The sequence below is a fragment of the Glycine max genome, chromosome 14 (assembly GCF_000004515.6).
Source record: "Glycine max cultivar Williams 82 chromosome 14, Glycine_max_v4.0, whole genome shotgun sequence".
NCBI classification, from domain to species: domain Eukaryota; kingdom Viridiplantae; phylum Streptophyta; class Magnoliopsida; order Fabales; family Fabaceae; genus Glycine; species Glycine max.
In genome coordinates this window covers 18,266,256-18,288,890 of record NC_038250.2, presented here as the reverse complement: position 1 = coordinate 18,288,890, position 22,635 = coordinate 18,266,256, and the positions used below count along the sequence as shown (strand labels likewise).

General features: G+C 33.6%; 1 protein-coding gene and 1 pseudogene across 2 annotated transcripts; one reads left to right on the top strand and one right to left on the bottom strand.

The window, feature by feature from the left end:
* Positions 1 to 2,993: 2,993 nt before the first annotated feature.
* On the bottom strand, positions 2,994 to 9,063 carry LOC100783915 (probable E3 ubiquitin-protein ligase RZFP34). 2 transcript variants are annotated; one of them, XM_003544581.5, is made up of 12 exons: positions 7,103 to 9,063; positions 6,394 to 7,005; positions 6,222 to 6,309; positions 5,712 to 5,771; positions 5,554 to 5,586; positions 5,047 to 5,124; positions 4,778 to 4,821; positions 4,337 to 4,377; positions 4,123 to 4,205; positions 3,935 to 4,026; positions 3,737 to 3,848; positions 2,994 to 3,425 (listed from the first exon to the last, which is right to left on the bottom strand). In XM_003544581.5, exons 2-12 carry the CDS (start codon positions 6,582 to 6,584, stop codon positions 3,321 to 3,323), a joined length of 927 nt encoding a protein of 308 aa, XP_003544629.1. In that variant the 5' UTR covers positions 6,585 to 7,005; positions 7,103 to 9,063; the 3' UTR covers positions 2,994 to 3,320. The 2 variants fall into 2 exon arrangements, with proteins under 2 accessions (XP_003544629.1, XP_006596128.1); XM_006596065.4 differs by having other exon boundaries at positions 6,394 to 6,647; positions 8,807 to 8,992.
* A 1,109-nt stretch (positions 9,064 to 10,172) lies between these two features.
* LOC100783375 (uncharacterized) lies at positions 10,173 to 19,697 on the top strand (annotated as a pseudogene).
* The last annotated feature ends 2,938 nt before the right edge of the window (positions 19,698 to 22,635 follow it).

Sequence of the window (22,635 nt, the reverse complement as noted above, 5' to 3'; positions counted from 1 at the left end):
AGTCTTAACACTTTTCATGACAACAGCTACAAAGACGGTTGAAAACCGTTGTAAAAAGCATCCAATAACCGATGTAAAAATTCTTTTTTGTAGTAGTGAATGATGGTCTTGGTATTAGGAGGGCCATGATCCCAATAACTTGTGGGTTCAAATTTTGTCATCTAAATACTTGAAAGGTGATTTGGTGTTATGTGATAAGGAGTACAAAAATTGTTCCTAAATACTTGGGCCTCTATTAAACAAGTTGCCTCTATTTTAAATCCTGATTTTAGAATTCGTTTGGGCCAAGGGAATGTCTCTCTGGTATGACAAGTGGTCTTCGAGAGGTGTGGTTGGTCTTTTGCTGCACTATGTTCACATTTAAGATTCCATGTTTATATCTGGTGGTTGTAATTTGAGCCTGTTGGCAATCCCAATCGCAGATTAGCTTCAACATGAACTTCAAAGTGTTGCAATAAATGAGCTTATTGAGGATATTATCATTTGGGATCATGCTTTTAATGAAGAATACTTTGCTAAATCTGCTTACCATTGGTTGACTAGAACCCGATCCCCTACTATCGCTATCTTGAGGAATGGAGCCTTGGTTTGGTCTCTCCAATTACAAGAAAACATCAAATTTTTCCTCTGGCCTATTGATCACCAAAGCCTTCCCACAAATTATTTTCGCACTAACCGTCACTTGTCCTTAGATTCTTCTTGTTATAGGTGTGGACTTGTTGAAAACATTTTCCATCTTTTACTTCATTGCCCAAAAGCTAACAAAATTTTGAAAAGGCTGCATACTGATGTTTCTGTGGGGCATCTTCAGAAATGACCAATGCAACTGGCTTCTGGTTTCTGTGGTGTTACTACTATTTTGAATGCCAAGCTTCAAGCGATCCTTCAAGATATCATGGCTTAGGATCACGGTTGGCATAATCTATTGTGTCACTCAAATTCTAAAGTCCTAGTTGATCTCATTAATAATGCGGTCTCGGTTTTTCACCCTTACTACCTTTTGGTGGAGCAAATCCGATCCTTCTTCTCTTTGCAAGGTCATATCAGTTTTTCTCATTGCTTCAGGGAAAGTAATTTTTGTGCTGATCTTTGGCAAAAAAGGGAAACCAGAATAGTTCCCCTATTACTGTTTGGAATGTGTGTCCAGCTTTAGGTGTTTCTAACATCAGATGTAGCTAGTTTTGCTTATGTTGTTTTGTTTGTTCCCCTTTTATAGAAAGAAAAATTCACACAAATATCTGTGATATTTCATAAAAATATACAAGAATCAACATTTGACACTCCAAAAGTCATACAATTCAATGTAAAACAAATACAATAATCCATAAACATAGGAGGATACATGCAATATTTGTTATAATTATATAATTATTAGATTATATTACATTATATTATTATATAACTATATAATTTTCAAAATACAATGAAAGAATTTTTTAAATAAAATTTGATTAACGTACTTGAACACGCATTAGACAAATTGACAACTTATCTCATGTTTGGAAAAAATTACACCTTATATACTTAGTATATCTATATATTTATACATATAATTTATATATTTACATATTTCACATCAATTGGTACATGGCAAAAAAAAAAAAAAATCAATTAATTAATACAATGATCTTCTCGTCTCGTCAAACTAGTATACCATTATTTGTCACACAATTTGTTTCAAACAATTAATTTCGGACGAACAAATTGCTAGCTTGTATTTGATTTTCTTTACACGAAAGCTACATTTGTTTGCCCACTTTTATTGGTTGGTACTTTGTTTTCTTAATGGATACAAGTTTCTTGCTAATTTAGTATTTGTAGGCAGGCTTGTAGCTATCTAAGTTATGCAAGCATGATTAAGGGGAATAGAAGTAATAAATTAAAAAGGGCTAAGTTTACTTTTATTTTTATCTCAAAAACATTAAATTTAGAATTTTGAAACTTGCATTGGAATTTTATTTTGCCTATTCATTGAAAAGATCATGCTACAGATTTTGACATTAAGTACGCAACGGTTGACGGTGAGAATCAAATTCTTAGTCTTACTGTTAAAATATATATATATATATACTTAAATATGTTTTTATCTCTAATAAACATTTTATGTTTGTGTTTGATTCCTAATAAATTTTGGTTTAAGGTTGAGTCCCTAATAAAATAACACTTTTATTTTTTATCCTTGATATTTTATTTTAGTCCCTTATAAATTAGAAAATTTTGGGTTTACTTTCTAATAAATTAACAAATTTTGTTTTAGTATGAGTTAATAACAAATGAGAAATATTTACCATGGAGTAAACACAAAATATGCTAATTTATCAAAGACTAAAAATAAGTGTCAATGATAAAAAATAAAATTATTATTTTATTAGAAATTCATCGCAAAACAAAAATTTATTAAAAAATAAATACACAATCAAATATTTATTAGAGATAAAAAAATATATTTAAGTCAAAAATGTATGTTTGGTCTTCTTTGTTATTTTGATGAATTTCGTCCTTCTATTTTTTTCTGAAAATTTGATGTGTCAGTATCACATCAACATGTCTATTAAATATTAGATAATAAATTATTGAATAAACTAAAATAACAAAATTGAATAATAAAAATTAAATTTGTAGAAAAAATTATGTAATATCAATTTATTTTTAATTTTAATTCCAAAAAATTAAATTTCAATTATCTTTTCTAATATTTTATCTTCTTTTAGTAATTCGTAAATCTCTAATCTCTTCATCCGCTTCCAGTCTCATGTCACTAACATCACGTTCATGAGTATGTTTCATTCTTAAGTAGTGGATATCGTCGTAGAGAGAAATGTTAGAACTTTGAAGCCAATTATGATAATCTCTTCGTTGGTAAAGTTTCTCTATCTTAGCTCAATGATGGGAAGATCGTTTACCGGACGATGAAAATGTAGTTACATTATTATTGTCATAAGTGATAATCTGGATTAGTTGTATAGAAAAATAAAAATAATTGGAAGAATGAATTTCACTTAAAGAGTAATTTAACTAGAATACTTATCGATAGGGCTAAAACAAATATAATACAAGAACTCTAACACTCTGGACTATTCCAACTACTAGGGGAGCCCCAACAAATTAAACCACCCCACTCCAAATCAACATAAGAACCATTATTTTATCCCTCTGAATGTGGCTCATCATGCACTCCAAATTCCCACACGTGCACATCCACGTACCCAATGGATGCACATCTATTTTCACTGCCTTCACAAGTCACGACAACATCAAGAGAGCTCTCGAGTGAAGGCTTTTGATGAAGCCAATGAATAATCGTGGCCACCTGCTCCGCCTCATGTTTGTCGTGTGTTGTAGGATTTGCAGTTCGGACACTTTTGAGCCACAAAATGGAACTGAACGTGAGAAGTTTTACCACAGTCATTGCACAGGATCCAAACCTGTTGAGAGCAGCACCATTAGGCAATATGATATTTGATTTGAAATGCAAGTAAATCCGTGCAGATTGCAGATCGAGATGATAAAAGCTTAACCTAGGACAAAAGCAAAATGAACGCAAAAGCAAGGATCCTGATTGGTTAGGTACATTACTTTTGTCTCAAATGCAGTTTTGCAACTGCAAACCAAACATGTTCTTAACCTAGGACAACCACTAATTCCATTGATCGCTGTATATCAAAGGTGTAGGTTTTTAGTTAGCAGGAATAACAAGCATGTAGTATCCATAATCATGTTGAAAAAGAACACTGACCATTTTATTTTGATATTGCTCAGGCATTCGTGTAGCAGCAATCTCAAGGTCAAATTTCTCCCAAACCTTTGACATGTCACAGACTGACTTTGAGCAGAGAGGGCATGCATACCTAATATAGAATCAAATTCAAGGATCAGGATAATTTTTCAGGTATAAAGGGAGAAGTAGGGAGATGAGGAACCTTGTGATACTCACTGGAAATGTTCTCTCATTTCATTCAGGCAGCTCTTATGGATCGTATGTCCACATGGCATAACAGTGACATCGTTTCTTGATTCAAACAAATACTGCAATCATCAAATTTAGTGTGCTTGAATCAGCCTCCAACAATTCGAAAAGCTGTTAGAGTGATATTTAAATCATAAAAAGCTGTAAGAACTTGCCTCAAAACAAACAGGGCAATCATGATGCATTGCTCCTTCTACACAAGGGTGACTGTTTTTCAGAAGAGTTGAGTAGCAACAACCTATGCAGAAAACCAGGAATGTAATGACAAAACAGGTAGTACATTTTAAAATAATCACATTGCTACTGTACTTATTAAAGTGCATTAGAATGATGTATTAAAAAAGAAGAGGAATTAAAATAATTACTTACCACACTTGTAGCAATGGAAGAAATTTTCGCTTCCTCCAGTTCTGTATCAAGTGAAAAGATATCAAAATCAATCAATCTGAATTTTATACAAAGCCTAGTCAATCAGAAAAGGCATACTACATTCAAGATATACTTGCTTCTTAAAAGTCATCTTTAAGTCCAACACAAAACAGGGAAGGTAAAAATAGGAAGAAATATAGCTTTCATTTCCATTTTCACAAATTTCTTAAAAATCAGGGGCACAGATGCTACACACTAGCTTAGTTATGGTGGCCAAGTGAGAAAATATTATTATTGGGTAGCCAAATTAACATTTATTAAGAAAGTTTGAGAAACAAAAGGAAAAGGAACCCCCTTCAAACATGTCACTGTTCCTGCCTAAAGTGCAGACTGCAGAGATGCTGATATTTAAGATAAAGTAACTAGATTAGCAATTCATACCTGCAAATTCCACAGCCACAGCAATGGTACTGCTGCTTAGATATCTGTAGCACACAAAAGAAGTTAATAACACAATAATACATAGTTCTCTTGCAATCATTGCATTCCGTCATTAATCTCATGGTACAGTTAGAAATTAAACAGAATTTTCACTCATTTATTATGCTAAACTCAAATAATTATACCAGCAATCATATCAAAAATAGAATAAAAAATATAAAATAACTGAAAAAGAAAAAAGATCATTTGTTCCAGAATTATTTACTTACATCATCATCAAAAAGCTTGCATGTTCCACAGAAGTATTTTCCCATACAAACACCACAATTTATACAGTTTTGCTGAACCTGGAAGAAGTTAAAATCAGGACTAGAAAACTTTAGCTTCAAATATTCAATTCAAATTGCAAATAAAAAATTTCAGTTTTCCTAATGGATGTTTTGTTGAATAAAATAAGACAGAAGTATTTTCAAGTAGTCTTTTGTCTAGTGCTTTCTCAATATCATTAGATAAAACTAACAAAAATAATGTTTCCACAAAACGTCTGGCAGAACCTTCAGAAGTAATAAACTTTATATTTCCCTTATCAAATGCACCAATTTTTCTCCTTTATGCCTGTGAATGCACACATGCATTCACATGCAGTGTGATTCTCTTTTTTATTTGACAATATTAAAGATTTTCCTTCAAAAGCTTAAAGATCAAGATCCTCCTTTATAATTCGTATACCACTATACAAACCACACAGAAAGACATTGAAGAAATTATAAACTCACCTCTTGTTCAGTCCCACAAAGTGAACAAATCACCTGAGTATGTCAAAATTATTTCATTAGCATTAAGGAATTCCTTGACCATGAAATAACAAAGTAAAAATGTATATAAAGAAAAGTGTGGAAATTCCAATTGGAAATGTCAAAATAAATAAACATACCTGTTTGACTTCGTGTCGTGGAATATCATGTCTAAGCTTCAGATCAATGTTGATATCATTCTGTAGAAAAACATAGTAGTAAACAGCAAGTTCCCCAATAAAAGTAAGACTACAAGTGTACAACACAACACAACAATTAAACATAAGAAGACCATTCCTGGTACATTATAAGTCATAACTCATGAGTCTGGCTTGCCTAGAGCACATGTAGACCCCATTAACAACAGCAGAAAACTGATATTTGCTTTTCCTAATTCAGGCCACTCATTAACAACTACTACTAAAATTAGTTCAACAAGGATATACACAACCTTGCCTCCTTTTGAATGGAAGACACCATAAATAAACAGCCAAAATAAAAAATGGAAGCCACTGAATACAAAATGATATTAGACTAGTCTGGATGGTGCTAAACAAATTGTCTACGCTAAATTGGATAGAAATATAAAATAATATGGGACTATATTATTTATGAAAACAACCATAAATTAAATATGTGAATTTACTTACTTTTGCCTCATTGTGACAATGGCGGCAATCAAAAATCTCATTGCAACAGGGGGCCCTAATACGGCATCTTCTCCGGTAATGCTGACATCTGCAGAGACGGCTTAATTTTAATAAAACAACAGGAAACACAAAAACTTTCATAGCAGAAAAGTGTTTATGAACGAGAAGTTACCCATATTCCATAAATCCTTTCTCTTGCAAGTAATTGATATTTTTGTGGTCTGTTGATTGACTCGATTCTTCTCCAGGCAAGTGATCCACATTTGATTCTGGAGGATACACTTCCTTCTCAGTCATATTCACAGTAATGTCATTGCACTCGAACTGCAGAGGCTCAGAGTGCATTACTGCCACTTCTCCCATGGTACTAGCTACCCTCAGATAAGATTACCAACTATCTAGAAGCAGGAAGTAAGCTTTAGGGACCTGCATGTAGGAACACATTTAGAAATAATCCTAAAACTTCTAAAGGCATATTCAGTCACCCCATCAAGCCAGGTAAACACCAATGCATCGTTGATTTCTTCTATACTGCCGCAGACCAATTGAAATCAGCAACAACAAAATCGATTAATGCAGCTCCAATCAGCACTACTCCAAGAGGAGAACACATCAAAACTAGTGTATATACAAGAATTCCACATATTACTATAAGGTGGCACTGGGGTACTTGACAGCCTCAAGCAGTAAATAGAAACCAATAGCATTGAATGGTCACTTGAATCCTTGAAGAACTCTCTGAACCAAATCCAACTATACTGATCCAATCAATAGACACTCCAACCTATGGTGAAAGCAATAAATCACTCAATCAAATGCATCCCATATAATATAAATATAGTATGTGTGTTGATTTTTTTGTCCATGAAGGGCAAGCCTACCTTAAAACGCAGTTCAGCATTTGACTCCTCCAAGAACTGAAACTTACCAAAAGGAAGAACATAAAAACTCCACATCATCTGCACCTTGGCAGATTCCTTTGGATCAAATTATAACCCTTCACTTCATTAACTAGGTAACTTGACAGTGGACTGTGTGTTCACTGCCAAAAAGAATATTAACACTACTCCAGGGGACTAGGTTATCAATATTCAAAAATGAAATCATTATCCACGTTAAGAGTGCGGCTGGATTGTCACTTCTATACCAACCAAGACAAAGCAAAGGCTGGAAGAAGAAAGATGGAAATGTTGGCACTGATAGTACTGAGTATTCATGTGACATCTACCAATGGGAGTGGCATCAAGCCAGCCTTTTCACTGAACATAAACTGGCAAAGAAACAAATGGATATTTCCTGTGAATAATACAAAAGGGATATCCCACATTAAGCTTTAACAACATCAAAACTGGTTCCAAAGCATTTTCCCACAGTAGAGGATGAACAAAGACAAATTGAGATGGGTAAGGCAGAGATATGTCGTTTGGCCATTCTTCCCTTCAAAAGAGTAATAGTATCCATGCAGCAGGAGCTTTCTGCAACTGGGTAGTCCCCTTTGGATGCAAATTGCATTTTCCTGCAAGAGATTTCTATGTACAACCTAAACTATATAGTCATTCACCTGCCTCGAGTCTCCTAACATTTTCTTGCAGAGACCTATACAGATCCTTCCTATCCATCCAAGTGTCCCACTATCTTATTACTTTAATCGCAAACTAGCTTGTGCCTTATTTTTCGCTTAGATTGTTATCATAAGCCACTAAAGGTCTGTGGTTCGCACAATGCACAGAAAACCAATGTTTCAAAAACCGAACAGAGACTGAACAGGGGTTTGGATCATAATTCAAAACGAGTTAAACTGATGATTCAACAGGAGTTGAAATATAATTGAACGGGTTCACAGTTTGTCTGATTGAACACGGATTTTTAAGACATTGCAAATAACAGACCAATAGACAAAGTTAGTTTAAGCTTTTCCAACATAATATGAGGATGTGGAATGTCATAATCTGAACTGAACCATAAAGAATTAGCATAATCATAATTTCAATTACAAAATCCAAAAATTAAATACGGAACACAGGATAGAAGAACTGCACCTTGTGCAGTTCATTTCGAACTAAGCGAACCCTCATGCCACCGTTTGAATCAAGGCTTCGCTTCTTACTCAATTTTTATGATATTACGACCTACATAATGCCACCGTAGATCATCCAATAAAGACAACAATTCATGCCAGAAACCCAAGGTTTTCGTAAATTAAACTAAACCAAACCGAAACCTTGGAATTCACGGCATCGTATTGTACAGCTACGTACCACAAAAGCAAACGCTTCTTAACTCATTAGAAAACATTTTAACTCCAGAACACAAAAGTGATAGAAAACAAACAAATTACACAACTAACAAGTAGAATTCAAAATTGCACACAATTCGAACACCAGAAAACAAAAAACACAGCAGCAACCAAAACGACTATCTTCACCTACAAAACGGCAACGAAATTATAAAAAAGAAAAAAGAAAAAAAAAGAACCACAGCAACGTTACCTAACAGAAAAAAAAACCACAATAATTGTTACTAATTCTCAGAATTATCACAAAACGAAAAATTAAAACCGGCAATTTCACAGAACAACAACGAACTTTCGGCGCGACGGCGACGCGATCGGCGATTAGGTTTCTTTTTTCTGAGCTCCGATTGGAATCTTCAGCTAGATGTTTTCTTGGAGAGGGGAATGAAACGACGTCGAGTTTATAGGGAAATGAATGTTCTGAGTTTGGATTCGAGAGGCTTCGAAATTGACCCTCTCTGCACGGAAACGAAAAATTTATGATATTTATATATAAATTTGAAAGGGACTGCGGCTTAATCATCATCCCTTGCTGGTGAGTTGTGACAGAGCCCGTTTTCGTCTTTATGTTTAAGGGTAATTAAATTAATTATAATTCATCTACCAGTGAGTGGCATTAAATTTGATTTATTTAAGTAAGATTTTACATTTGTTTTATGTCAAAAAAATATAATTAAGAAAAAAAAAATCTGTTAAAAATGACTAGGTTTTTAACAGAACTTAGTTATCATATACTTAATTTATAAGAGAGAACTTTAATTTGATTATCAAATAATAAGATAGAGAGATTTATTTAAAGGATTAATTTTATAATAAATTTAAAATGTTGAAATTTGTAAAATACCTTGAAATCTTACTGAAATTTATAACTTACGGTGACAATTTTTTTAAATATGTGATTTAGTAAATCGACATGGCAAGGATTTTTTTATTTTAAGCGACAAAAATATTTTTTTTATTTTGATAAAATTTAATAAAACGAGGATTGTCAATCAAAATACTAAAAATTTTAAATACTAGCGTCTAGATAAAAAATTAAAAAGTGTCAGAGCATTCATCACTCAAAAAAATATGAAGCATGAAACTAAGGGAGGATTTGAACAGTTTTTTTTTTTTTTTCTTTTTGGTTTTTCTTCTATTCTAGACGAGAATATAATAATAATTTTTCATGATAATAATTTTTTAAAAAGCTTTTAAAAAATTATGCAACTTAGTATTTATAAAATAAAAAAGTAGTCATTTAAATAACGGATTGGCTTTTAGAAAAATTAAATTAACTTAATTTTTTTATATTTACTGCTCTTTTTTCTCTTGCTCTTTCTACTTCTCTCCTCAGTGTATCTAAAATGCATCATTATTCTCTCTCAAATGATCATATTTATGTTAAAAGGAAATAAAAATTAAAAAATATCTATTTCTTTATTTTTTTATTTTAAGTTTTAACATTAAGATAATTTTTAAGTAAAAAAAATATTAAGGCAAAGAATGTTATCATATTTGATAAAGTTGTCTTTATCCCCTACCAACCTTTTGATAGGTTTCAAACTTTCAATTATAGTTATAGTATTAAACTATAAAATCAAACTCAATAATTGTTCAAGATACTATAATTTATGTGAACAAGGCAGCAGCAAGATAAGATCACGAAGAAAGCAAAGATGGGTGGGGTAGGGTCACTAGAGAACACATATCAGAAACAAGCCAGGTGTGTAATTAATTAAGGAAGGGTATGAGTGGGCAACTTGAGTTTCGAACAAAAGAATTGTTCTCCACTGTGACGGGAACAAAGATGGCTAGAAAGATAATTTCATGTAAGAGCGTATTAAGTATATATGCATTAATATTGGGATCCATGGAAGACCATATGAAAAGCTGAATCAGATGAGTATGTAATGCATGACAGCAATAATGAGGAATTTCGGAAGATGGAAGATGATAGGGGAACATAGTGTGGACTGCGGAGCACATAGTGCGTCTGACACGTGAAGAATGGAAGGAAATGGATCTATGAACCTTGTTGGAGGCATATGTTGTAATTGTAAAGTTGTTGGTGGGAAAGAATGGGTGTTCATTTCTTGAAAACAAGGCTAGTTAAGGCTTAAGATGTAGAATCCTAATGAAGGAATGAAGCTCATTGATCTTGAAAATAACTATTATGACATTGGATGGGACATTGATCTTGAATGGTGCCAAGCACGTGTTCACCCAGGGACATTGGATTGGGGCACTTAATTGAACAATGTTGGAACCTGGATTAATCCTCTTTTTGAGGACGACTTTTCAATGGTGGTGGTAGAATATCAGGCTTCATTCCTATATAGTGGAATCTTATGACAAACATATATAGTTTAAGCTAATCTTTTTAAAATCAGATCGATAGTTGAACGGATGAAGGTATGATTTAATGGTGTTGAATCTTGGTTGAACTGATTTTTTTTTATAATTTTTTATTATTTTATTGCTAAATCAGGATTAAAAAATTATGTTAATATAAATGAATAAATTATATGTTTTATAAGATAAAAATTAATAATAATTGACATCATTATTGATATTTATGTGAAATATTTAAATGTGCATTTTTATTAATCTTAAAATGTTTTATATTAAATTAAAAAATAAAAAAAATTGTAAAGAAAATAAAATAAAAAGGTTTGAAAAAGATTGATTCAAATCAATTCTCTGCACCAATTTGCACCATTTTTTTTTACCGATTTTCGCCATCTATGAACTGCCCTAATATTTTGGAGATTTTAGATCGAGTACCAAACTGATTCTTGGTTGAATCATGTAGTCAGTTCAGTCCAATTTTCAAAACAATGCAAAATAGGCAATATTCTAGGTCAAATAGAAAGAAATAATCACAACATACTTTTGCACAAGAAGGAAGTAACAGACATAGATATGACCCCATCACTAGTCAGAAGAAATGATGAAGGAAGCGATCCACGATTACGAATCTACAACTCAATGTCACTTCCTTTCTCCTTTCTCTCCCCTGGTTGCGTGCTTCTTCCACTACTTCTTTCCTTTGTTTTGCATGGCTATTTATAGAAAATGAGCCAAGAGGTGTTAGACCAACTCGCTTAGGAGAGCTGTACTCACCCAGGTGAGTTAGTTGCTTATAACTTAAGGCATTCACTTGCCCAGGTGAGTTGTTTGCTTAGGTCTGAAGAAACTTCACTAGTCCAAGCGAGTTGGTAGCTAGCCTGGGCGAATGGTATTTTGAAATATTGAGAAAATGACCCTTTTGTCCTTCATCTTTGGCTTGATTTCTAGATCTAACAAACAACCATCAAAACATAAGGAATGCATGGATGAATCTTCCATATTTGAATAAAAACATTAATAAATGTACAATATATAAAAACAACTACATTTAAGGGAAGTTTATAAGAAAACTATTACAATCAAAAGATAAGTGCTAACAATTTAATCTCCAAAATAACTAAAATATGACACTTATCAACTCCCTCCAACTTAGAATCTTGTTTGTCCTCAGGCAAAGTATAGAAAGAAAACTACGAATAACAATAGTATAAGTATAAAAATGCTTAAATATTCCTTACAAAAACTATGAACATGCTTTGTAAAGAATCAACCTCCAAACTAATTAGGACAACTTTTTCAAAATGCAACAATGAGAAATGAAAGCATAAAGATGAAATTCAGAGAACCAAATGAGATTAAGATCAATTTGAATTTTGTTTCTAAAGAACATAAGAGAAAATACTTGATTCATTTAAACATAGGAAAACCTCTCAAAGGTGTATAATTCTCACACAAGCAAATGTTTCATCTCAATTCCAATCACTGATATGTCATAAATCAATTTTGTAATTCATTTCCCACAAATCAAAGATAAAGTACATAATCATCATGGATCATTAGGGCTTTTAGGGTTAGGCCTGGCTTGAAGGAAATCTTTTTTTTTTTATATTCGAACATACCTTCAGAATAAGAGAGCAAAGAAAGAAAAAAACAACAAGCTAACAACTCAAATGAATCATCACTTCCTATCCTTTCTCTTTTTTACCAAGTTATCACTACATCTTATTCCAAAATCCCAACTTATAAAATTTACAACAACTTTGTACGGTTTATAACATAATGTACATAATTCAGACATTTATTTATTCACAAAAAACTTATTTCCCTTTTCTTTTTCTTTTTCTTCTTTTCTTTCTTTTATGTTAAATATTTAATTTACCTTAATACATATATTTAAAAACAGAGTATTTACATCACATTAGCCACCTAATGATAGAAATCCCCAACAAAACACCTTTGCTCTCCTAACCTAAGGTAAGGTAGGAAACTTTTATCTTAGGTTAGTATTCCAACAAAATATGAAATGTTTGGCTCAAAAGGCTTGCAAATGGTAAAACAATATACATTGGGATAGCTTTTTGGCCAATGGCTTAAAATCTACAGAAAGAAAAAATGCCTAAATCATATCCATCATATGTTAGAATAATTAGAAATTCATGCAAAATCAATAGTAGAACATATCAATGAGGACACTCAATGTAAAATTTGTGGTTGCACACAGTGACTAAAGCTTAAGGACTGTTTCCATGTTCAAATCAAATCAGTTTTGAAAGTTGTTCTTTTATAAAGTCCATGCAAAAACATCTAAAATCATTTGGTATTTGGGAAAACCATTCATTGTTTTTCATTCTCAATGTTTAAAAAAAAATCACTTTGTTGTGTTTTGATCCTATCAAAAGTAAGTTTCAAAAACATCGGTTGTTGATTCTTTCCAAAGTAAGTTATGTCTAAGAAAAAAAATTTGTTTAAGCCCCAAAAAGAGTTATGTATAATCTACAACTACACTAACAGAACAAAATATATCAAAGCATGCATAAATCAGTCAAAAACACAAACTTGCGTAAGTTTCCAACAAAAATCCAAAATAGTAAATAAGGTAATAAAGCACTAAAATCTAATACAAAGTGATAAATAAACATAAAGACAAGTCATGAATTTTTGAAGATCATGGCTAAGGAGCTCAGTTTCCTACAATAAAATAGTCAATAGGATCTTCCATGTCTTCATCCTCATCTGCTATTCCTCCTCCTGAAAAATATGCTTGTCCCCAGGCCATGCAATGATAGCTCTAACAAAAAGAATTATACATTCAAAAACATAATTCGCGAATAAAGACTCAAAAGTAAAGTTCCAAAATATAAGACATAAGGTTAAAGTAACACACATTAAGACAAAGTTTAGAAACACTCGGTTGCCTCCCAGGAGTGCTTCTTTAACGTATTTTAAGTTGGACGTCCTTGTTATGGCTCAGACTCCACTATTTCATCATCCATAATTCTTCTCTTCATTGTAAGCAAATCCTTCATGAATTTAGCATATATTGGCATATGCTCCTACGCCTCAGAAAAAAGAATGTTAATTTGTAGTCGTTAAAATGTATAAGAAACGCTTGTACTGCCTTTTCCTATCTTTTTTTGGTGGAGCATGCAGATAAGGAATATGCTCAACTGGTGGATGATTTACTACATCTTTACCTTTGTTAGTGGCTTGTTTCTTTGATTTCTGCTTCTCTTTTTCACTTACCACTTTCTCTTCCATTTTTTCACTAGTCACCACTTCATCATTTTTAACTTGTGTGTTCACTGAGAAAGATCCACTTCCATGCTCAGAGAGTTGTGTTGCAAGTTGTCCAACCTGAATTTCAAGATTTTTATGAAAGCCTCAGTGTTCTTCTGGTTTATGAATTACATTTTTCACTTTTTCTTTTTCAACTCCTTTATTCTTTTTCTCACCATTATCCTTCAAATCAACCACAATCCCCCACCTTGTTGTAATTGAATTACATTGTTCCTTTGGGTTAACTTGTGTGTTCACTGAGAAAGATCCACTTCCATGCTCAGAGAGTTGTGTTGCAAGTTGTCCAACCTGAATTTCAAGATTTTTATGAAAGCCTCAGTGTTCTTCTGGTTTATGATGGACATTTGCATAAACTGAGTTAAAGTATCTTCCATCTTTGACATTCTATTCATCTGAGCTTGTTGTTGTTGTCTGTTAGAGATAAGGAGAGCAACATGAAGACTAAGCTTTGAAGCTTGAAGAAGTTTGTCTTTTTACATGTCGAACTCTTTGAGTGGCATTTCTATTGATTGTTACATCTTAGTCTTTATCTCTTCATATGTATATCATGCATCATCATATAGAGGTACGAAGGTTGTTTCTAAAGTTAGAAACTTCTTCAGTGCATAAAACTCTGTTTGAATCGATTACAAGGCTTATCGTAATCGATTACACAAGTATTTGTAGCTTGCAGAGAAATTCTAGTTTCGGTTTAATCAATTATATAGTTTAGTTGAGACCATGTCTGATTTTTCACGAGTCTCTACTTTAATCGATTACCAGATGATCGTAATCGATTACTTCATTCTTAAAGGTGTTCCCAGAAGTTATCAAGAACACTTTAATCAATTACATCAATAATCAAATCGATTACACTGTTCTTGAAAGTTTTTCAGATGTTGGGAAGAATACTTTAATCGATTGAAATGATAATATAATTGATTACTTCTTTAAAATAATTGATCACATTGGATATTTAATCGATTATAAGAGGTTATAACCATTTTCTCTATAAATAACCACCTCGTGTTCTCACTTTTGAAGGAAAAAGATAGAAAAGAAAGTGCTTAGAATAAGTGTGCGACTCAAAACTTCTAGACTTTGGTTTTTCTGAAGCTTTCATGGTAAAAAGTGAGTTGTGATTACCTGCGAGATCAAGAAGAGACTCATTCACTCAAGTAAAGATTCTTGTGTGTGATTGATCAGGTTGTGTCTCTCTTTGACCCAAGTTTTTCGTGTATTTTACATGTTGTTTGTAACATCCCAATTTTCGTAAACTAATTTAAAAAACTTTTTAGTAAAAATAAATAAATAAATATAGAGAAAATAATAGGCTGAGTACCCTAGGTATAAATAACTATGTTAAGTCAGGTGCCTCCTCTTTGCCTCATTTTCGTTTTTCTCTTTTCTCCTCTTAAAACTCTTTCTTTTTCTCATAGCCCACCAAACCTGTCTCAAAAAAATGACGATCTCGGACTCATTCCCCGTTGGATCATTGTGAAATTTTAGAAACACGTTAGAAACCCAATTCTGGGCATTCTCACCGTTGGGAATTGCAAAAACATGTTGGAGCTAAGAGAAATATCCTTCGCACCGTAACTTTTTCTTTTCCCGCAAAAACCCAGAACAGTCTCAGTAAAACTATGATCCCAGTTTCGTAAACCGTTGGATTTTCATGAAATTTTGATACATGGTTCGTGATTCAATTCCACACACCTTCACCGTTGGGATTGGTGAGAAAATATCCAAGGAGAGAGAAAAAGGACTCTCACGAAGACAGTATAAGTGGAGGCTTCAATCCCTTCTCTGTCTCGCTGATGTTGGGAACTCTATCAGAGCAGTCGGAGGAAAAATTGAAGGAATCGGGAACCACTAGAGATGCCGCTATTGGTGTCAGAAGACACGTGAGCCCGCTTAGAGGTAAATGATGAGTTATTCACAATTGGGGATTAGTGAGAACATGTATAAGGATCCTTAAAGTATCAATTGGAATGGGTTTTTGGGTGTTTCTGCAATTTTTATTTTGTCCTTATAATTTTAACTGTGAATTATATATGAATTATATATGTTTGATGAACCATTTGATATCCAATGAGAAATTGTCGTGAAATTAATGTTTTCTTGTGTTGAGTGTAACCCTTAAAAAAAATTGAACTCTTTTTATTAACATGAATTATATTCTAAATAGTGTTATTTTAATGACTTATTTTATATGAATTATTGTCTTATTCTATATTTTTCCATGATGATGATCAACATGTTGTGTGTATATATTTATTGTAATACTAAAATAATAAATTAAATAAAATTGTAAGGCTAATGCCTAGTGGTAATTTCTTTTGATGTAACATTAAATTAATTATTATAAAAACTCTTTTTATTAAAAATAATGTAGCTAGATTTACTATATATATATATATATATATATATATATATATATATATATATATATATATATATGTTTTGTGTCATGTAAATATGATTATTGTGTGATGTGTATATGAGTTATGAGATGTTAAATTGTGGGAATAATATTTGGTTGTAAATAAGTGTGTGTTTAACACTTATGTGACAATGATTACATTGTGAGCTGTGAATTGTACAATAACCCAACCAGTGTTTAATATTAAAAAAAAGTGTTGATGTGCAGTGTTAAAGAGAAATTGTAGGTTTCTTATTTAGGAACCAGTGTTAAATTGTAGCGCAATGTGTTAAACATGTTTGAAAACACGAGTGTGAGATCGTGGGTATTGTATAATTCAGGAGAAGTGTCTATGAATGAAATATGTGATGAATTGTGGAATAACATGATGCTTTGAGATTATAGTATTGTTATTGAGATTATACCATTGTGATTCAGATCAAGTGTATGTGATAAACTGAGTATGTACGTGATTGAGATGTTGTGTGCATTGAGTTATGAACTATGAATTGTACAATCACACGACTATAAGTCCCTTTTAGGGTGACGAGTTAATGTTAAGTCCCTTTTAGGGCAACGAGTTAATGTTAAGTCCCTTTAAGGGCGACAAGTTAATGCTAAGACCTTTAAAGGGCGACGAGTTAAAACTATTTTGAGAACAATTGAGGAGTCGTGTGTTTTGTACAGTTCATAGATAGAGTCTGTGTGCTAAAATGATTTTAGGGGTTGGACTTGAATTAGGAGGGAGAGGCCCTGACGGACTCTTCAGAGTGTAGGCCTTGGGGGTCACCAGGTTTGAGTGCTCCTTTAAGCCTATGCTGATCCCATATGGTTGAAGCATTCTCGCAAAACATCGTGACCCTGACTGGTCTCCCTATGATTTTACTTAGTAAGAGTGACCTGACAAACCCATTGTGTGGTGCGTCTTGTTATGTACACCTAAGCGCCCCAGGGTGGTTTTTCACTAACATGGTACCACATTGCATATAGGCTTGAGTCTTAGCATAACTGTCTCATGCGCTTGCTAATTATTTATTATTAAATTGATGTTTTATCATGTCTTGATCAGAGTGTGTGATTCTTGTGTAATGTGATTGATGATTGAAAAGTGTGATACCTCTTATATTTTCCTTTTTTCAATTCACTACACTACACATACAATATTACTCTTTGTTATCTTCTTTCATGCTTCGAGAATCAATTGAGAGGTATTGGGGAAACTAAACGCACTTGTGGTGCTGGGTTTGTGAGTAATAGCTTTGGCATTAAGATGTAAGGTTTTTGGTAGTGCTAACAGAGACACGCATATGGTGCCGGGTTTGGTGCTATGCCTGAGGCAGCGGCAAGGAGAATTAAGGAATTGAGGAATTATTATATCGGTTATAATTATAGTCAATGTAGAATAGCGTTTTCTACATTGATTATAATTATAAACAATGTAAAAAAGTTTTAAAAAAAATTGACATTATCTACACTAGCATACAGTAGGCTCAAATGTTACTTGAACCTACATCCAGACTAAAAAGTAACATTTAAATTTTGGAAGGATGAAAAATATACCAAAAATTTGGTAGGGATAAATTCCAAATATTTCTATATTTATGAGGACGAAAAACATATTTTAGCTTAAATTATAATATAATAATTGAATGTTAGAGCGGTTTTGAATTTGCTTAGGCCCTTGGCATTTCTCAGTTTCTTTTTTTTTTTTTTTGCTGTTGCATTTGACTTTGTGCCCTAGTTCTTGGACTACTAATGAAATTATAGAATTAGGATTCTGTAACTGATTAAACACCAGGAACAAGAACTAGTATAAGTGTTATTCAATTCCAATAAGGTACCGGGTCAAAGTTCTTACAAAAAAAAAAAAACAGAGCCCTAGGCTTCTCAGAAAAAACTAACCCCTGTCAACAAACTGATTACCCAAGCATGCTTGTCAGACACTCCTCACTATATTCCTGTTAGCTTCCTAACCAATCTGTCTAGTGAGCATTAGAAATTGCCCTCCCTTACTCCCTTTTGTTACCTTTTGAAATGAATTACCTAAATCATAAGCTTTCTTATCCAATTGACCTGTATTCAACAATTTGTCCAAGTCTTGTTTAGGCCTGGAACTCTGTATAAAATTAACAATTTATTTTTAAGAATCATCTGATCTGGTGAATATATGTACATCAATTATGTGCAAATTCTTTTGAACTTGAAAGATTCACTACCATGAAAAAAGCTTGCTTTAAAAATTCTGAGGTTTTCCTTGTTTACTGAAATTAATACTAAGAAATGCCTGTTATAAAAAATGGAATGACAATTACAGTGACATGGAAATGGACTTTGGATCGGAGGAGAATGCTTCCATTGTGTATGCTGCCTTAGCAGTTGACAAAGAGGTGATTGTCTGAAGACATGAGCTTTCCAATGCTTTACCAATCGTTTTCAACTAGTTTTAATATAATTTTGTGCCTTGTGCAGTTGCAACCTGATAAAGTAAAACGACTAATGACAGTGTCTGATGGAAAGCTATAAGTGTGAGTATCCTCTTTGGTATTAATAGTTGAAAGATTTTGTAAATGAGTTTATGGTCGGTTTAATAGTGCATCATTTGCTGGTTAAATGTTATTTTGTTCTTTGGAGTAAATTAGGATATTAGGATATAAAACACATGGTTTTGATAACTCAAGTGAAGTTTTTATTGTAATCAATTTTTAGCCATCAATTGTGTATGAAATGCTGCTATCTATAGATACCCGAGTATCTGCATCATGTTAGGGTTAATTGCAATTGTTTTTTTCATCAAGACATTATGATAATGACTACAATTTTAAATATATCTGCTATGTGAGCACTTTCTGTTGGTCATTAATTTTACGCTGACTTTTATCTAAAAGGATTCATTTGCTGCTGTCATTAGTTAATTTAGCTTCAAGGGCATGCCGAATGTGTGAACCTTACCTCCTCTCTCCTTTCAATCCTTCTTATTCAGGCACTTTGAGGCAACAGAAGCCAGATTTCTTCGGGCATCATTTAGTGCTTTTGTAGATGTCCTGACACTAGCCACCAAAACTATTGAAGAATTTGGTCAAGGAATGAAGTTGTGACGTCTCCTCATATATTGAATGTTGGATTGTTGAAGTGTACTATGACTTTTACTGTCTGAATGTACCCTTATTTGTTTCTTTCAAGCAGGAACAGATTTTCACATTCTGTTTTGAATTTGTATACATGATGTTTCAAGGGTTTAATATGTATACCGGATAGGTATTTGGCATGGTGCATAAGAGTGTTGTTAGGTGCACCCAGCATTTTTGCTGGTGCTCCTAGTAAAATTTATAAATGGCAAAAATGCCCCTGGCCTTTTTTTTCATTATAAAAGCTTTTTTTTCTTGCGCTTCACACAACTGTCATTTTTGTTCGCTGTTTTTCTCTATTTTTGTGGTTTTCATGCGGCATTGTCTCGGGTTCGTTGGTTCATTGTGAACGGTTAGGTGCGGTGAAGGTGAAGGTGCGTTGCGGTGGTCAGCGGCGGCAAACGAGGTACACAGAAGGTGGTGGCTGTGTCGCGAACGTACGGATTACTTACGGATCAACTTGATCCGCAAGAGTAACTATTTTTAAAATTTGATGTTTTTCGAATTTAGTTTTCATTTTTTTAAAATTATTAATTTGTTTGTATGGCCAATTTTTGTTTGAGTTGGTTAGATGAACGAAGATGAGTGGATGTATGAAATAATGTCTGAACAAGCAGATATGGATTATGAAAATGAAGAAGCATGTGGTGCGAATGAACCATATGTTGATTGTTCTAATGCGTTCAATACTTCTCAGGTTATAATGTTAATGTTTGTCACAGATTTAATAAAATGAATACTGGTAAAAAACTTAAATTATGTGGATTGCTTTGTAGGTGTTTGAGTGCCGAGAAGATGTTTTGCGGTGGGCTCGATTCGTTGCTCATGAAAACAGATTTGTGACGGTGATTTTAAGGTCGGATACAAACATAGGTAGTAGAGGAAGGACTACGTTTGTGTTAATTGGCTGTGAAAGGAGTGGCGAGTATAGATGTAGGAAAAAAGAATTTATCTGAAGAGACACTGAGACTAGGAAATGTGGGTGTCCCTTCAAGCTTCGTTGCAAGCCAGTGGTTGGAGGAGAAGGCTGAATGGTGAAGTTGATTTGTGGAGTGCATAATCATGAATTGGCCAAGTCATTAGTTGGACATCCACATGCGAGGCGATTGACTAAAGCTAAAAAAACACTTATTGCTGATATGACGAAGTCCATGGTGAACCTAAGAAACATTCTGCTAACTCTGAAGGAACACAATGCCAATAGCTATACGACCATTAAATAGATATACAATGCAAGAAGTGTATTTCGTTCTTCCATAAGAGGAAGCGATCTTGAAATGCAACATCTGATGAAACTTCTTGAATGTGATTAGTATATTCATTGGCACAGAATAAAGGATGAAGACGTGGTTTGTGGTATCTTTTGGTGTCACCCTGATGCAGTGAAGTTAGTCAACGCATGTAATTTGGTGTTTTTGATAGACAACACCTACAAAACAAACCGGTACAGACTCCCACTGTTCGATTTTGTTGGGGTGACACCGACTGGGATGACATTCTCTATCGGTTTTGCATATGTGGAGGGTGAACGCGTTAATAATTTGGTCTAGGCTTGACAACGCTTCCGAGGCCTTTTTTTTAAAGTGTGATGCCCTCCCTGGAGTTAGTGTTACTGACAGAGACCAAACATTGATGAATGCAGTGAAGGTTATATTCCCTGAATGTACAAATTTGTTGTGCAGCTTTCACATAAACAAGAATGTGAAGGCCAAATGTAAATCACTAATTGTGCAAAAAAATGTTTGGGATTATGTCATGGATTGCTGGGGATGTCTGACTGATTGTCCTTCAGAACAGGAGTTTGATGAATGCCTGAAGAAGTTCGAAATGGCTTGCACACCTTGGTCAATGTTTGTTGACTATGTCAAGGAAACATGGATAATACCACACAAGGAAAATTTTGTTTCTGTTTGGACTAATAAGGTGATGCACTTAGGAAACACAACAACAAACAGGTATGAAACTGTTCAACTATTTCTATTAACGTTGATGAATTGATGGAATTGTATTATTATATATGTTTATTTTTATTTGTGTATTTGAAATGTAGGGTTGAATCTGCTCACTCGTCTTTAAAAGGATTGTTACAAAATAGCCTTGGAGACTTATGCAGTGTGTGGGATGCCATGAACAACATGATTACGTTACAGCACACAGAGATTAAAGCATCATTTGAAACAAGTACATATGTCATTGGACATGTGTTCAAAAAAACCTTATACAGGAGGCTTCTTGGAATGGTTTCAAGGTATCCTTTAAATCAGATTGTTGCTGAATTAGAGCATGTTGACTATGCTGGCAAGAATCCCTCAAGTTGTGGTTGCATGGTGAGAACCACACTTGGTCTTCCTTGTGCTTGTGAGCTATCCAAATATGTTGGTGGTTGCATCCCACTGGATTCAATCCATATGTTCTGGAGGAGACTCAGTTTTTTAGACCAAGGGTTATTTGAGCCCGAGGTCAACATCAAGGAAGTAATGGAAACAATATCCAAAAGATTCGAAGAACTTGATGTTTGTGGCAAGTTTACTCTGAAGACTAAACTTTGGGAAATTGCATACCCTGATCAGAATTCGATGTGTCCTCCTCCAGCAAAGGTTAACACAAAGGGGGTACCGAAGAAAGCTATGAACAGGAACCCAAGGTCAACAAAGTGCGATCCATCTTACTGGGAGTATGTAGATGCCTTTGAATCTATGCAAAATAGCAATTCGTCGGTGAGGCGTACTGCATCATCCTCTGAGCAACCGAATCGAAGAACGGTGATGCCCATGTTGGATCAGTTTCAACCATTTATGCACGACTTCATTGATAAGATTGTTGATGTCAAAGCTGATGGTAACTATGGATATCCGCAACCATCAGCTTAAAGAACTTGCCAAATTCTTAGAAGATTATATCAAGCTCTTTGGTGGCACGGAGAAATTTGAGGAATTAAGGATGTCATTACTTGTTGATGGGTTAACC

Coding starts and splice junctions, on each gene's coding strand:
- LOC100783915 (XM_003544581.5), bottom strand. CDS start 6,584: ATGGGAGAAGTGGCAGTAATGCACTCTGAGCCTCTGCAGTTCGAGTGC. Junction 5,772..6,221: donor ATTGTCACAATGAGGCAAAA/GTAAGTAAATTC, acceptor GTTTTTCTACAG/AATGATATCAACATTGATCT. Junction 5,587..5,711: donor CACGACACGAAGTCAAACAG/GTATGTTTATTT, acceptor TGACATACTCAG/GTGATTTGTTCACTTTGTGG.